This window comes from Carcharodon carcharias, chromosome 13 (genome assembly GCF_017639515.1).
Source record: "Carcharodon carcharias isolate sCarCar2 chromosome 13, sCarCar2.pri, whole genome shotgun sequence".
Lineage (NCBI taxonomy): Eukaryota > Metazoa > Chordata > Chondrichthyes > Lamniformes > Lamnidae > Carcharodon > Carcharodon carcharias.
Genome location: NC_054479.1, coordinates 50,562,725 through 50,575,748, shown reverse-complemented (window position 1 = coordinate 50,575,748; position 13,024 = coordinate 50,562,725). Strand labels below are relative to the sequence as shown.

General features: G+C 41.1%; 1 protein-coding gene across 3 annotated transcripts in view; it reads left to right on the top strand.

The window, feature by feature from the left end:
• Positions 1-4,287: 4,287 nt before the first annotated feature.
• The window catches only part of unc119.1 (unc-119 homolog 1), a 67,091-nt gene continuing 58,354 nt past the window's right edge, over positions 4,288-13,024 (top strand). The window contains exon 1 of one of the 3 annotated variants that reach the window (XM_041202875.1): positions 4,288-5,036. In XM_041202875.1, the coding sequence (XP_041058809.1) occupies positions 4,850-5,036 (187 nt within the window). In that variant the 5' untranslated portion in view covers positions 4,288-4,849. The remainder of the gene's footprint in view (positions 5,037-13,024) is intronic. The other 2 variants (XR_005944836.1, XM_041202874.1) reach the window with 2 other exon arrangements.

Here is a 13,024-nt window from a genome sequence, read left to right as displayed (position 1 = left end):
ATATCCAAGTTTGGATGTTAAGTGGCTTGGAGGGGAACTTCCAGGTGGTGTTTCCATTGTGTCTGCTGCCCTTGTTCTCCCAGGTGGTAGTGGTCGTGCGTTTGGAAGGTGCTGTCTAAGCAGGCTTGGCAAGTTTCTGCATGCATCTTGTAGATGCTGCTGCTACTGTGTGTCGGTGGTGGAGGAAATTAATGTTTGTGGATAGGGTGCCAATGACAATAAGACCATAAGACATAGGAGCAGAAATTAGGCCATTCGGCCCATCAAGTCTGCTCTGCCATTCAATCATGGTTGATAAGTTTCTCAACCCCATTCTCCCGCCTTCTCCCCGTAACCTTTGATCCCCTTACCAATCAAGGACCTATCTATCTTGGTCCAAATGCTTCTGCAGCCTCCCCGCCTCCTCAATACTACCTGTCTCTCCACCTATCATTGTATCATCTGCAAACTTAGCCAGGATGCCCTCAGTTCTTTCATCTAGATCATTAATGTATAAAGTGAAAAGTTGTGGTCCCAACAGTGACCCCTGCAGAACTCCACTAGTCACTGGCTGCCATCCTGAGAAGGACCCCCAAATCCCCACTCTCTGCCTCCTGCCAGACAGCCAATCATCTATCCATGCTAGTACCTTGTCTCTAACACCATGGGCTCTTATCTTACTGAGCAGCCTCCTGTGCGGCACCTTGTCAAAGGCCTTCTGGAAGTCCGAGTAGATAACATCCATTGGCTCTCCTTTGTCTAACCTACTCGTTACCTTCTCAAAGAATTCTAACAGATTTGTCAGGCATGACCTCCCCTTGATGAAACCACGCTGACTTTGCCCTATTTTACCATGCACTTCCAAGTATTCTGAAATCTCATCCTTAATAATGGACTCTAAAATCTTACCAACAACCGAGGTCAGGCTAATCAGTCTGTAATTTCCCGTCTTTTGCCTCACTCCCTTCTTAAACAGGGGGGGTTACATTAGCGATTTTCAAGTCCTCTGGTACCCTCCCTGACTCCAGTGATTCCTGAAAGATCACCACTAACACCTCCACTTTCTCTTCAGCCATCTCCTTCGGAACTCTGGGGTGTAATCCATCTGGTCCAGGTGATTTATCCACCTTCAGACCTTTCAGTTTTCCTAGCACCTTCTCCTTGGTAATGGCCACCATACTCACCTCTGCCCCCCAACTTGCTTGAACTTTGGGGATGTTACCCATGTCTTCCACTGTGAAGACTGATGCAAAGTACCTATTCAGTTCCTCCGCCATTTCTTTGTTCCCCACTACTACTTCTCCAGCGTCATTTTCCAGCAGCCCAATATCCATTTTTGCCTCTCTCTTACCCTTTATATATCTATAAAAACTCTTGCAATCTTCTTTTATATTACTGGCTAGTTTACCCTCATATTTAATCTTCTCCCTCCTTATTTCTTTTTTAGTTGTCCTCTGTTGGTCTTTGTAGGCTTCCCAATCCCTTGGTTTCCCACTACTCTTCACTGCAATGTATGCTTTCTCTTTAGCTTTTATGCTGTCACTGACGTCCCTTGTCAGCCATGGTTGCCTCGTCCTCCCTTTAGTATGCTTCTTCTTTCTAGGGATGAATTTTTGCTGTGTCTCTCAAATTACTCCCAGAAACTCCTGCCATTGATGTTCCAGTTAAGGTTGCTTTGTCCTGGATGGTGTCGTGCTTCTTGAGTGTTGTTAGAGCTGCACTCATCCAGGCAAGTGGAGAGTATTCCATCACACTCCTGACTTGTGCCTTGTAGAGGGTGGACAGGCATTGGGGAGTCAGGAGGTGAGTTACTCACCACAGGATTCCTAGCCTCTGACCTTGTCGAGCTCTATGCATTCAACAAGACAGTGCAGACCCGCCTTCAAGACTGTTGGGCCTTGGTTTGGTCTCATTTGCTTAGCCTGCCAGAATCAGTCTTCAGATGCCAGGATAGGCAAACCTGAAGAGGCAAAGATTAAGATACCTGACTCTCACCAGGTTTAGCCCATCCATCAAAACAGTTTACTGGAGTGTGCCCTCTGTCACATGCTAAAAACTACATAGAGCTATGGATGAGAGCTGGGTGAAAGTATTCCAAAGAGTGTGGCGTGCCCACCTGTAAGAGGTGCTACTCCTCCCTCATACTCCACAGGATATAGTTAATACACAGAAACATTAAAGTCAGTCACCATCTTTTGTACTATAATTATTGCTTTAATAGTGCAGTTATACATTGCATACTATGCTTTCTTGCAAAGAGGGTTTTACTTGCAGTGATGCAAGTCATCATCTTCAACTGTCCCTCAATGTGACGATGATGTCTACTCAGGTTCGCGATTTTCTGACAAGGGTCTTCATGTGACTGAACAGGCTGACTCTTGACACACAGATCTTTGGGCACATGGAGCAGAATGTCCTGAGGTAGTGGGATCCAGAGTGCAGTGATGCAAGAATCAGCACAACTGCAGCTGAAACTCTCAGTTTGACATTTGGCAGAAGCATCATGTATGAGGTCACTTCCAAAAGGTAGTTTAACTTCAAATAGTGCAAGCCCAACTTTAAAAAATTATCCTTAATTTTGTAATGTTGTAAAATCAACAGTTGGACAACAGTAGACAAACGCATACTGAGTTCTGCATGCCCTTGACTAGAAAGTAGCTTGAAATGGGACGTAAGGATAGACAACATGATTCTCCAAAATTCCACCTGAGAAAAACTGTAATCCACACATAAGACAAAGGTCAACATTGATTAATTAATATGCAAATGAGAGATTTCAGATGAGTCATTAAACCAAGACACCATCTGCACTATCAGGTGGATGTAAATTGTCCCAAGGCACTCTCTCAAAGAAGAGCAGGGGCATTCTCTTGGCGTTCTGGCCAATATCTATCGATCAACTAATATCACAAAAAACAGATTTATTTAGTCTTTATCTCTTTGTTGTTTGTGAGGGCTTGCTGCATATAAATATAAATTGGCTGTTGTGTTTCCTACAACAGTGACTACATTCTAAAAGTACATTATTTGTAGCAAGGCACTTTGTGACATCCTGAGGTTGTCAACAGCACTGTATAAATGTAAGTCATTCTTTCTATAGATTCCTTTCAGAAAATAACATTTTGGGACACATTATGCAACGTGACGTGTCACAGGTGTAGCATGCAAGGTAGGAAAAAGGTGATTTTTGACCAATGGTTCCCCACACTATACACAATCGGGTTTTGCCTCATGTTATTTCTGGGGTGTGTTGTACATGAATGATAGAGATCGATTGCTATGTTTAATTGCCAACTACAACTATAGTAAAACAAAAACAGAATTACCTGGAAAAACTCAGCAGGTAATTTTCCAGGTAATTCTGTTTTGGATTTCCAGCATCCGCAGTTTTTTTGTTTTTTACAACTATAGTATTTGGCTTGGCCTAAATGGCCAAGTGGTTATGGTACTGGGTTTGTAACCCCAAGATCAAGAGTTCAAATCTCACAATGGGAAACAAGTAACTTCATCGGAAACGGGTTTGTACTCGAAAGAGTTACATCTATAGTATCATGTGACTACCAGGATGGTAGAAGATAAACTAGTTGGACCTTGGCCTTTTCTCATCTAGCAATTCTAATGTTCCTATGGCCATCGCTGCTGATTTCAAATCTCCGGTCTCTGTGCTTCCCTGCTGGGTTGTCTCTGGTCTTAAAACAGGTGTGTAACTTCCAAGCTGGGAGTCAGGAGGGAAAGTTTGATGGAAGTAAAGGACCTAAACGAAAAAAAACTTGACCAAGGCCGGATTTTTTTTGTGATGTCGATTTAGAGGTAAATATTGGCCAAATCACCAGGCGAAAAATAATTCTGTCCTTCTTTGAAAGTGCGGTGGAATCTTTTACGTCCACCAGAGGGCAGATGGGGCCTCGGTTGAGCATCTCGGCCAAAAAGACAGCATCGCTGACATTACAGCACTCCTTCAGTAACACTGGTTCCTTCAGACTTGATTTGTGGGCTCAAGTGCTGGAGCAAGACTTGAACCCGCAATTTTCAGACTCAAGAGCTAAGCGTGCCATCAAATAAGCCACAGAATGGAGCAATAGTTTATGCATATTATGCGGCCAGATCCACCTAATTTGGCAAAATTGATTGCCTCAGAAGGACAGCAAGTGGGAAAGAAATAAAAACAGAACATTCTGAAAACGCTCAGCAAATCAGACAGCATCTGTGGAGGGAGAGCGAAAAACAGTTAAAGTTTCAGGTCCCGTGACCTTTCATCAGAGAAAGGAAACTTGAGAGAGGCTTGGCCACGGACATAAATAACTCGTCTTTGTAGCTCCAGACACGAACAGAAATTCCTTACATATTACAGGAAGTGCGGTGTTTAAATGCAAACACTGGGGCTCAAGCAGAAACTGTGGTACTCCAGGGTTCTCTAAAATTGATGGGAGGGATTCATTCTTTTAAATCCTGCATCCAGTCGAATCAGATCATGACTGGAATGGATTCCAATTAGGAGTTATCTCAATCACTTGGCAGTTCGGCAGCGGGTTGTTAACGAGATGCAATGGACAACCTGCAGCTCCTTGTGTTGCCTGGAGCTGAACCCGGGGCGGCGCCTGATTGGCTGGCGGTGACCCCCAGCGCCTCCTCTCCATAGATACCGAGTCCTACCGACCGGCCGCCATTTTGAAATCAGCCGCGGTAACCGGAGTTTGGCAGGGCGGCTGCTGGTCAGCAAAGGAGGAACCGACCGGGCGGCAGGGGCAAAGAGAACGCGCAAGGCTTCGGCTCGTTTAAGCGGTTTTTAAAGTTTGTTCGCACTCCACCTCCCTCCCCCTACCCCGTCCCCTCCCCCTCGCTGGCCGCCGTGTTTGGATCGTCCCTGAGAATGAGTGACTCGGACAACAGGGCGGACGGGACCGAGCTGAAGAAGGAGGGCGGCAGCGTGCTTAACAGAATGAAGAGTAGGAGGAACCCGGAGCCCGAGGGCCTGACCCCCATCACCGAGGCCGAGCTGCTGCAGAAAGACTGCATCAACCCGCTCAACGTGCTGTGCCTGCAGACCGCTACCGACTGTAAGCAGCTGTCCCCGTCCCCGCCGGTGCACTGGCCTGGTTATGTTTAACCTTCTAGTCAGACTTGGTATTCCCTTCAGAATTGGGAGGGAAAAGGGAGAGTGGGTTCTCATCTAGTTGCAGTCACTTTTTTCCCATCTGTTTAATAAATTTAAGATAGTGTTGATATGTTGCTAATTATTTGTTCTAGTTAGCTTATTCAGATCCATTGAAGAAAGTGCCCTACTTAATCTATATAGTTATGAATTAATGATTCCCCGTGACGGCGAGGTAGTTAGTGATGTAAAAGGTCCCGGGAGATATATCCTGCTGTGATTGAACCAATTCCCGCTCCCGTCCCTTTCCATGTTTTTAGTTAAATCTCGAAATTAGGCTTCTCTACAAACTGGGGATGCATTTAACTGGAAAGCCAGTCATGCATATAATAAACATTATTGATGCTTAGGTTGGTGTGGTAGAAGCTGAACTCTAAAATGTTTGATAGCTGAGCGATAGGATCGTTTTAGATCTAATCTGCATTTTAGTGTGTAGAAATTAATAATATTACAGTAAGTTCATATTAGCCAACATCAACTCTTCAAAGTCACCTTCAATGTGCCTTGAACTAATTTTCATATTTGCAATACTGCATTGTGACAATTAACTTGCTCTAAGTATAATGAAACCTGTATAATGCCAGTGTTGGGAAGTAATTTGCTAACTTAAAGACCAAAAGGGTTGTTGCAATTGTTGTATGGTCTCCCTCACCACCCCTCTCACTATCAGAACTTAAATTTGGACAGGTACCAACCGAATCATAGATCGTACCAATGAATCACAGCACAGGAGGTGGCCATTCTGCCCATTTTTGTCTGTGCTGGCTCTCTGCAAGGGAAACGAGCTGGTTCCACATCCTTGCCCTTTCCCCATATCTTGCAATTTTTTTTCAGGTGCTTATTCAGTTTCCTTTTGAAAGCACACTTGACATTGTTTCCACAACTGTCAGACAGTGCATTCCAGATCCTAACCGCTCGCTGCTTAAAATGTTTTTCCTCGTGTCGCGTAGGTTCTTTTGCCGTTCACCTTAATCAGTGTCCTCTGGTTCCTAAACCTTCTGCCCAATGGGAACAGTTTCTCTCCATCTACTCTTTCTAGACCTGTCATTATTTCTTATGTTCTTATTCTGAACACCTCTATCAAATCTCCTCTCAACCTGTTCTAAGGAGAACAGTCCCAGCTTCTCCAAGAACACAAGAAATAGGAGCAGGGAGTAGACCATATGGCCCTTTGAGCCTGCTCCACAATTCAATACAATCATGGCTGATCTTGGCTTCAACTCCACTTCCCTGCCTATTCCCTAAGACATCAAAAATCTGTCTATCCCAGCCTTAAATGTATTCAATGATGGAGCATCCACAACCCTCTGGGGCAGAAATTTCAAAGCTTCACAACCCTTTCAGTGAAGTAATTTCCCCGCATCTTAGTCTTAAGTGATTTGCCCCTTATCCTGTGATTGTGCCCCCACATTTTAGATTCCCCAACCAGCGGAAGCAATCTCTCACCGTCTACTCTATCAAGCTCCTTCAGAATCTTGTATATTTCAATGAGATCGCCTCTCATTCTTCTAAGCTCTAGAGAAAATAGACCTAATTCACTCATCCTCTCATCATAGGACAACCCCCTCATGCCAGGGTCCAATTTGTGAACTTCCAGTGTACCACCTCCAATGCAAGTATATCTTTTCTTAAATGTGGAGACCAAAACAGCACACAGTACTTCAGACGTGGTCTCACCAAAACCATGTACAACTCTAGCAAGACTTCTTTATTAGTGTACTCTGATCCCTTTGCAATAAAGGCCAACATGCCATTTGCCTTCCTAATTGCTTGCTGTATCTGTATGTTAACTTTGCTTTCCATGTGTGAGCACATTCGAGTCTCTTTGAACATCAACGCTCACAAGTTTCTCATCATTCAAAAAATATTCAGCTCTTCTATTCTTTCGACCAGAGTGAATAACTTCACACTTCCCTACAATATAATTAATCTGCCATCCAGTTGCCTGCTCACTTAACCTGTCTACATCTCATTGCAACCTCTGTGTGTCCCCCCCAGCATAACTTTCCACCGAGCCTTGTATCATCAGCAAACCTAGACACGTTACTCTCCGTCTCTCCATCTAAGTCATTAATATAGATTGTACATAGCTGAGGACACAGCACTGAGCCTCATGGCACTCTACTATTCACTACCTACCAACTTGGAAAAAGCCCCATTTATGCCCACACTCTGCTTCCTACCTGTTAACCAATCCTCTATCTATGCTAATATATACCTCCCAACTCCATGCACACTTATCTTGCCTATTAACCTTCTGTGTGGCACCTTATTGAAAGCCTTTGGAAATATCAGCATACTTCATCTACTGGCTCCACTTGCTAGTTACACGCTCAAACTCCAATAAATTTGCTAAACTGGATTTGCTTTCAGTAAAACCATGGTGACTTGTTCTAATCATGCTATGCTTTTCTAAGTGCATTGTTAACACTTCCTTAATAATAGATTCCAGCATTTTCCCAACAGTTGATGTTAGGTTAACTGACTTGTAGTTCCTTCTATCCCTGTCCCTTTCTTGAAAAGCGGAGTAACATTTGCCAATTTCCAATCTGATGGGACTATCCCCAAATCCAATGAATTTTGGACACTCACAGCCAGCGCATTCATTATCTGCAGCTATCTCCTTTAGAACCCTAGAGTGTAGGCCATCAGGTCCTGGGGATTTGTCACATTTTAGTCCCTTAAGTTTCTCCAATACTTTTTCTCTGTTGATATTAATTTCCCTAATTTCCTCACTTTGGTCCCAAGGGTACCATCTATTTCTGGTATGAAACCTGTGTCTTCTACTGTGAAGACGGACAGAATATTTGTTCAGTGCCTCTGCTGTTTCCTCATTCCCCTTGAGAATCTCTCCTGCCTCTGATTCTAATACACCAAAGTTAACTTTAGTTACACTCCTTTTTATATACTCATAAAAGCTCTTACATTCTGTTTTTATACTACTGGCTATTTTTTTCCTTTTTATTGTCCTTTGCTGATTTCTAAAACACTCTCAGTCTCAGACTTATTACTGTTTTTTTTGCATTACTCTAAGCTTCTTTAATCTAACATTGAGGAAACGGTGGCACCGTGGTATTGTCACTGGACTAGCATTCTAGAGACCCAGACTCTGGGAACTCGTGTTCAAATTCCACCATAGCAGAATAGAATTGTATCCTTTATATTGCCTCTCCTCCTCTTCTGCCAAAATGTATCACTTCGTACTTTGCATAAAATTTCATCTGCCACATTTCCACCCATTCCACCAGCCTGTCAGTGTCCTCTTGAAGTCTGTCAGTGTCCTCCTCACAGTTTATGATACTTCCAAGTTTTGTGTCATCTTCAAATTTTGAAATTGGGCCCTGTACACCCAAGTCTAGATCATGAACACATATCAAGAAAAGCAACCAACCCTGGGGGACCCCACTTCATACCTTCCTCCAGCCTTTTAAAAAAAATAGTTCAATGCTACTGTTCCCTGTCACACAGCTAACTTTGTATCATTGCTACCATTGTCCATTTTGTTCAATGAATGTCTACTTTGCTGGCAGGCCTGTTATGTGGCACTTTATCAAACAACTTTTGGAAATTCATGTATGCATCATCAACCTGTTACCTCATTTAAAAAAAAGCTCAAATCAATTTGGTTAAACACAATTTACCTTTACAAAATTCATGCTGGCTTTCCTTGATTAATCCATACTTGTCCAAGTAGCTGTTAATTTTGCCCTAGATTAATATTTCTAAAAGCTTTCCCACTAGTGAGGTTAAATTGACTAGATTTTGGAATATTTCTTATGCCCTTTTATGAATAACGGTGTAACATCTGCAATTCTCCAGTCCTCTGGCATCATCTTTGTACCATTACTTAACATATTAAAGGTCATGGGCATTGCCAAAAGTCCCATTGTTTATAGGTGATGTGATAAATGAACATTTGAGCAAGTAGAAAAGCAAACAGCAAAAATGAGTGTGGACCTCATGTTGCATCGACAGCTGCCCTTTGGTTGATTCCTCCCGGAAGAGGGTGTGAAGTTCTTGATTATTTAGCTGGTACAATTTTTTAAAATCTTTACATAATCTTCATATTATACTAATTATATTGCTCATTTGGTTCAGTGCCAAAAATTCAGTCCAAAACCGAGAAATATGCGTTGCTGTTGAAATTTGCATCAGTAGTGAGATAACCTTGGAAAAATGATTTCACAATAGTAACCGCACATGTTGCCAATTGTGTAAATGCAGTGAGTGCAAAGCCTGCCAATTTTTAAAAATGTATTTACCTGTTGTAGTGATATTTATATATGCATATTTGGAAAGAACCAACAATCCTTATGCCCTTTTCTAGCTATTTTTAAAACAAACTCAGGCAATGGCAGTTAAAGATGGATCAGCATTGTCTTTTTTACCTCATTTGTGCATTCAAATATGTATTTTCTCCACAAACTTTGAGAGTGAGGTACAAATGTAGTTCTCTGATCATGTCACTGTTTAACCATTGAGTCAGCGCTGAATTACTTAATGCACCGTGCAGCCTTTTTATGCATAACCTCAATGGTTAAATGCACTTCTTAGTATGATGCAGAATGGTATTTAGGAAGGTCCCACTGTTCAATTGCTGGTCTGCTTATTGTTAGCTGATTGCAGCTGGAACTGGAGTATCCTCCTGGGCTAGTGAGGAAAGAAAAACTGCTGCTGATGGCTGTGCAGTTGTTAATGCTGGAAAGTAAATGCTTGCATTTGAATGAGGTTAAAGTCAGTTTTGGCCATGATGCCGTTTATGAGGTAACAAGCTCCTGTCAACTGCTGCCCAGCTCATGTGAAGAAAGTCGACTTGGATGATGTAATGGATCAATGCAATAAAGCTAGAGAGAGGGAAAGAGAATTCAGATAAAAGAAAAGCATACACCAAGTTTTGGAGTGCACTGTTCTTTTGCTGTTATTGCTGGGTTTGCTGTCCCAGTGCTGAATAGTCTAAATGAGTTGCTTGATAATTTGATTAGCTGCTTTCATTCTTATTAGTCTTTCTTACTATGTTGTACTGAGGTGCTATCAGCAGATTACTTTCCCTGTTAATCCTGTGATAGCTGATGGTGAGTTTGTACTGACTGGCTGGGATTTTGGTGATGAGAAGAAAGAACACTTATTTGCAATTGCTTAATAGCAACATAATCAGTAAGTCTAATAATGATATGAGCCTTTGTGCAGAAATACTGAGAGTCAGAGATATGACATTTTTTTCTCATTTACTCATAGAACACAATGAGATATTCATGTAGCCAGCTTTTACAAAAGTTGGAATTTATGGATAGTATCACACTTCATATCTAAGAGCCTTTCAGTTGTTTGTGTCCATTACATATAAACCCGATGGTTACATAAAACTTCTGACGGGCTGCTCATGATTTCAAAAAATAAAGTTTAGTTACCTTTACAAAATCCACGCAGGCTTCCCTTGATTAATCCTGATTTTCTTTGAGTGTCCAGCAAATTTAGCTTAACATTTGGTGGCTAATTAAAGTGGCACCCACAATGCGTCACTACTTCAGTATGAATGTGTGATACTGAATGGTACTGTAGTATTGATTAACGAGCATTTATTAAATGTCACAGGGAACTGGAATGCTACGTAAAGCAGCAAGCTTTCAAATGTACCGCAGCACATGTATTATAATTACAGATACTGTAATCATGGTGAAATTAACACTGGTCTACTGGATCAAGACCAGTAAATTTAGCAATATGGTCATAGAATTGGGGAATGAATTCTGCAGCAGACCATGTACTTAGTTGCATTGCAGTCAGACTAATAAGAAAAATTCTGTTTGCAGACAGTTATATGCTGGAGCCATTTTGGACGCAAGCAGAGATTTTGTTTTGTTAACTGTCGAGCTGGAGACTTTTTTTCAGATTTTGATTATTGAGTTGAACATCAGTACTTGATTTGGCCTTGGGTTTCATTCTTTTTAAAATTCCATCCTATCTTTTGATTGTTTGCATTGGAAATATATTTAAAAGCTTTCAGCTCCCAAATGTGATAGATGCTACACTGATTTGATAGGAGTATAATTCTCACCCTTCCAAATTAGTACAGTTTAGGAAGCATGAGGATTTTTATAACTAATTTAATAAGAACTTCATCCAGCAATTCAACCTATATTTTATATATTTGAAATACAGAGGTTTAGGCTTGAATGGCTAGCGGTAAGTTTTAGACAAGACACAAATAGAAGTGTGTTGTTTGCATTTAATGTTCCACAGTTATGGGAACATGGAGGACACTTTTAGTGGAAGCAAGAAAATTGTGCAAATGAAACTTAATGGGAAGAGGACAGTTAAAAGGAAGTGCCAGAACAAGGATCCAACAACAATTTTTTACAATCTTTGGAGTGACTCAGAAGTCATCTCAACATATTTAACAGTCGTTGCTAAGATCTATGTAAGAGATAACTAAGAAGTGACAAGCAAAACGAAAACTGTAGAAACCCTTGGTACAAACCCTTGGTACAAGTGAGTCTGCAGCCAGTTGACTCCTTATCTGATGGATACTGAAGAGCTTCATTTGCAAAATGCCTGCAAGGAGGTGGAGCTAAGTTTCAAGCCGTAACTGTATGTTATCATCATTGGATATATCCTCTGGCATATCCAGTAACACTATGCTGCATGGTGACCGCAGGTGGTTGCAGCAACGATCACAATCATGCTGACGGAACCGTGTAAAAAGTTATTACTGATATAGTATTCTGATTGGTTTGGCCAATTGTATGCTGGCTGTCAATCACCATGGTATGCTTTATTTTGTGCTGTACCACTGAAAAAGTGACATACTTCTTCGGGTTCTGGTAATCTAAAATTATGGTTAGCTGGCATTCAGATATCTCATTGGTGCTGTTGCTTCTGCTTTCCCAGCCTTTGCATGCTCTAATTATCTATCAAGGCAAGGTATAGTCAGCTTTTGGATGTTGATACACAGATACAGGTGGGTGGACACAACATTTCTAGTCCTGACCTGCCTGGATTTCGTTGGTCCTCCCTTGAATTACCTCAGGTAGGGGAGTGATTCCCATTGGGAAACCCATTGGTGCCACGAATGGTGTTTTGAGCAAGAAACAAATAAATGTGCAGCAATTAGCACAAAGACTTGTAAGAAACTAATTGCTAGCAGTGAAACAACAGAAAAAATGGCTGTAATAAAATCTTCCTTAATATTTATATACTTGGTGATATTTTGCAAACTTAACTACCACTAAACATACAAATGGAATTGCAGGGTGATTGAAAATCATTATGATATAACTCATATATGGGACTGTAGCTAGTGTGTTTTAGTATGAAAAATGATGAAATTGGTAGAAGCAGATATGGATAGAGCAATGTTAAAAGTAAATCAAATAGCGGATGTTCATCTTGAGCACCGCATTTAGAAAAGACATATTTGACACCTTTCTACTGATGTTGAATGACAGATAAAATTTGTTCTTTTAATGCTGAATTGGAGTGGTTGAACATTATTTTGACTGTATCTACAAAGGGTATGAAATAGACAATACAGAACAGCATAGTGCAATAAAATATTCAAGGGATGATGATTAAAAAGTAGGCTTTTAAGTTAAGCTAATGCAGAAATGTTTAATGTATTGCTATGAATACAAGATTTTAAGTGAGTTGAAAGAGAATTTGCTCATGAGCAGAAACTCTTGTATGCTTATGAAATTGAGAACATCTTATAGATTGGCTCACTAATTTATAGAGGCTTTCTATTTTCTCATTAAAGCCTTTAGAACTTGAAATTGAAACTGATCGTTTATCTTTAGGCATTCTGTTTGCAGTTAGCAATAATGACATTTGATTTTTATAAGGGATCTTTTTTCTCTAATACGGTTATTTTATCCACGAAATGGGGAATTTCTAATG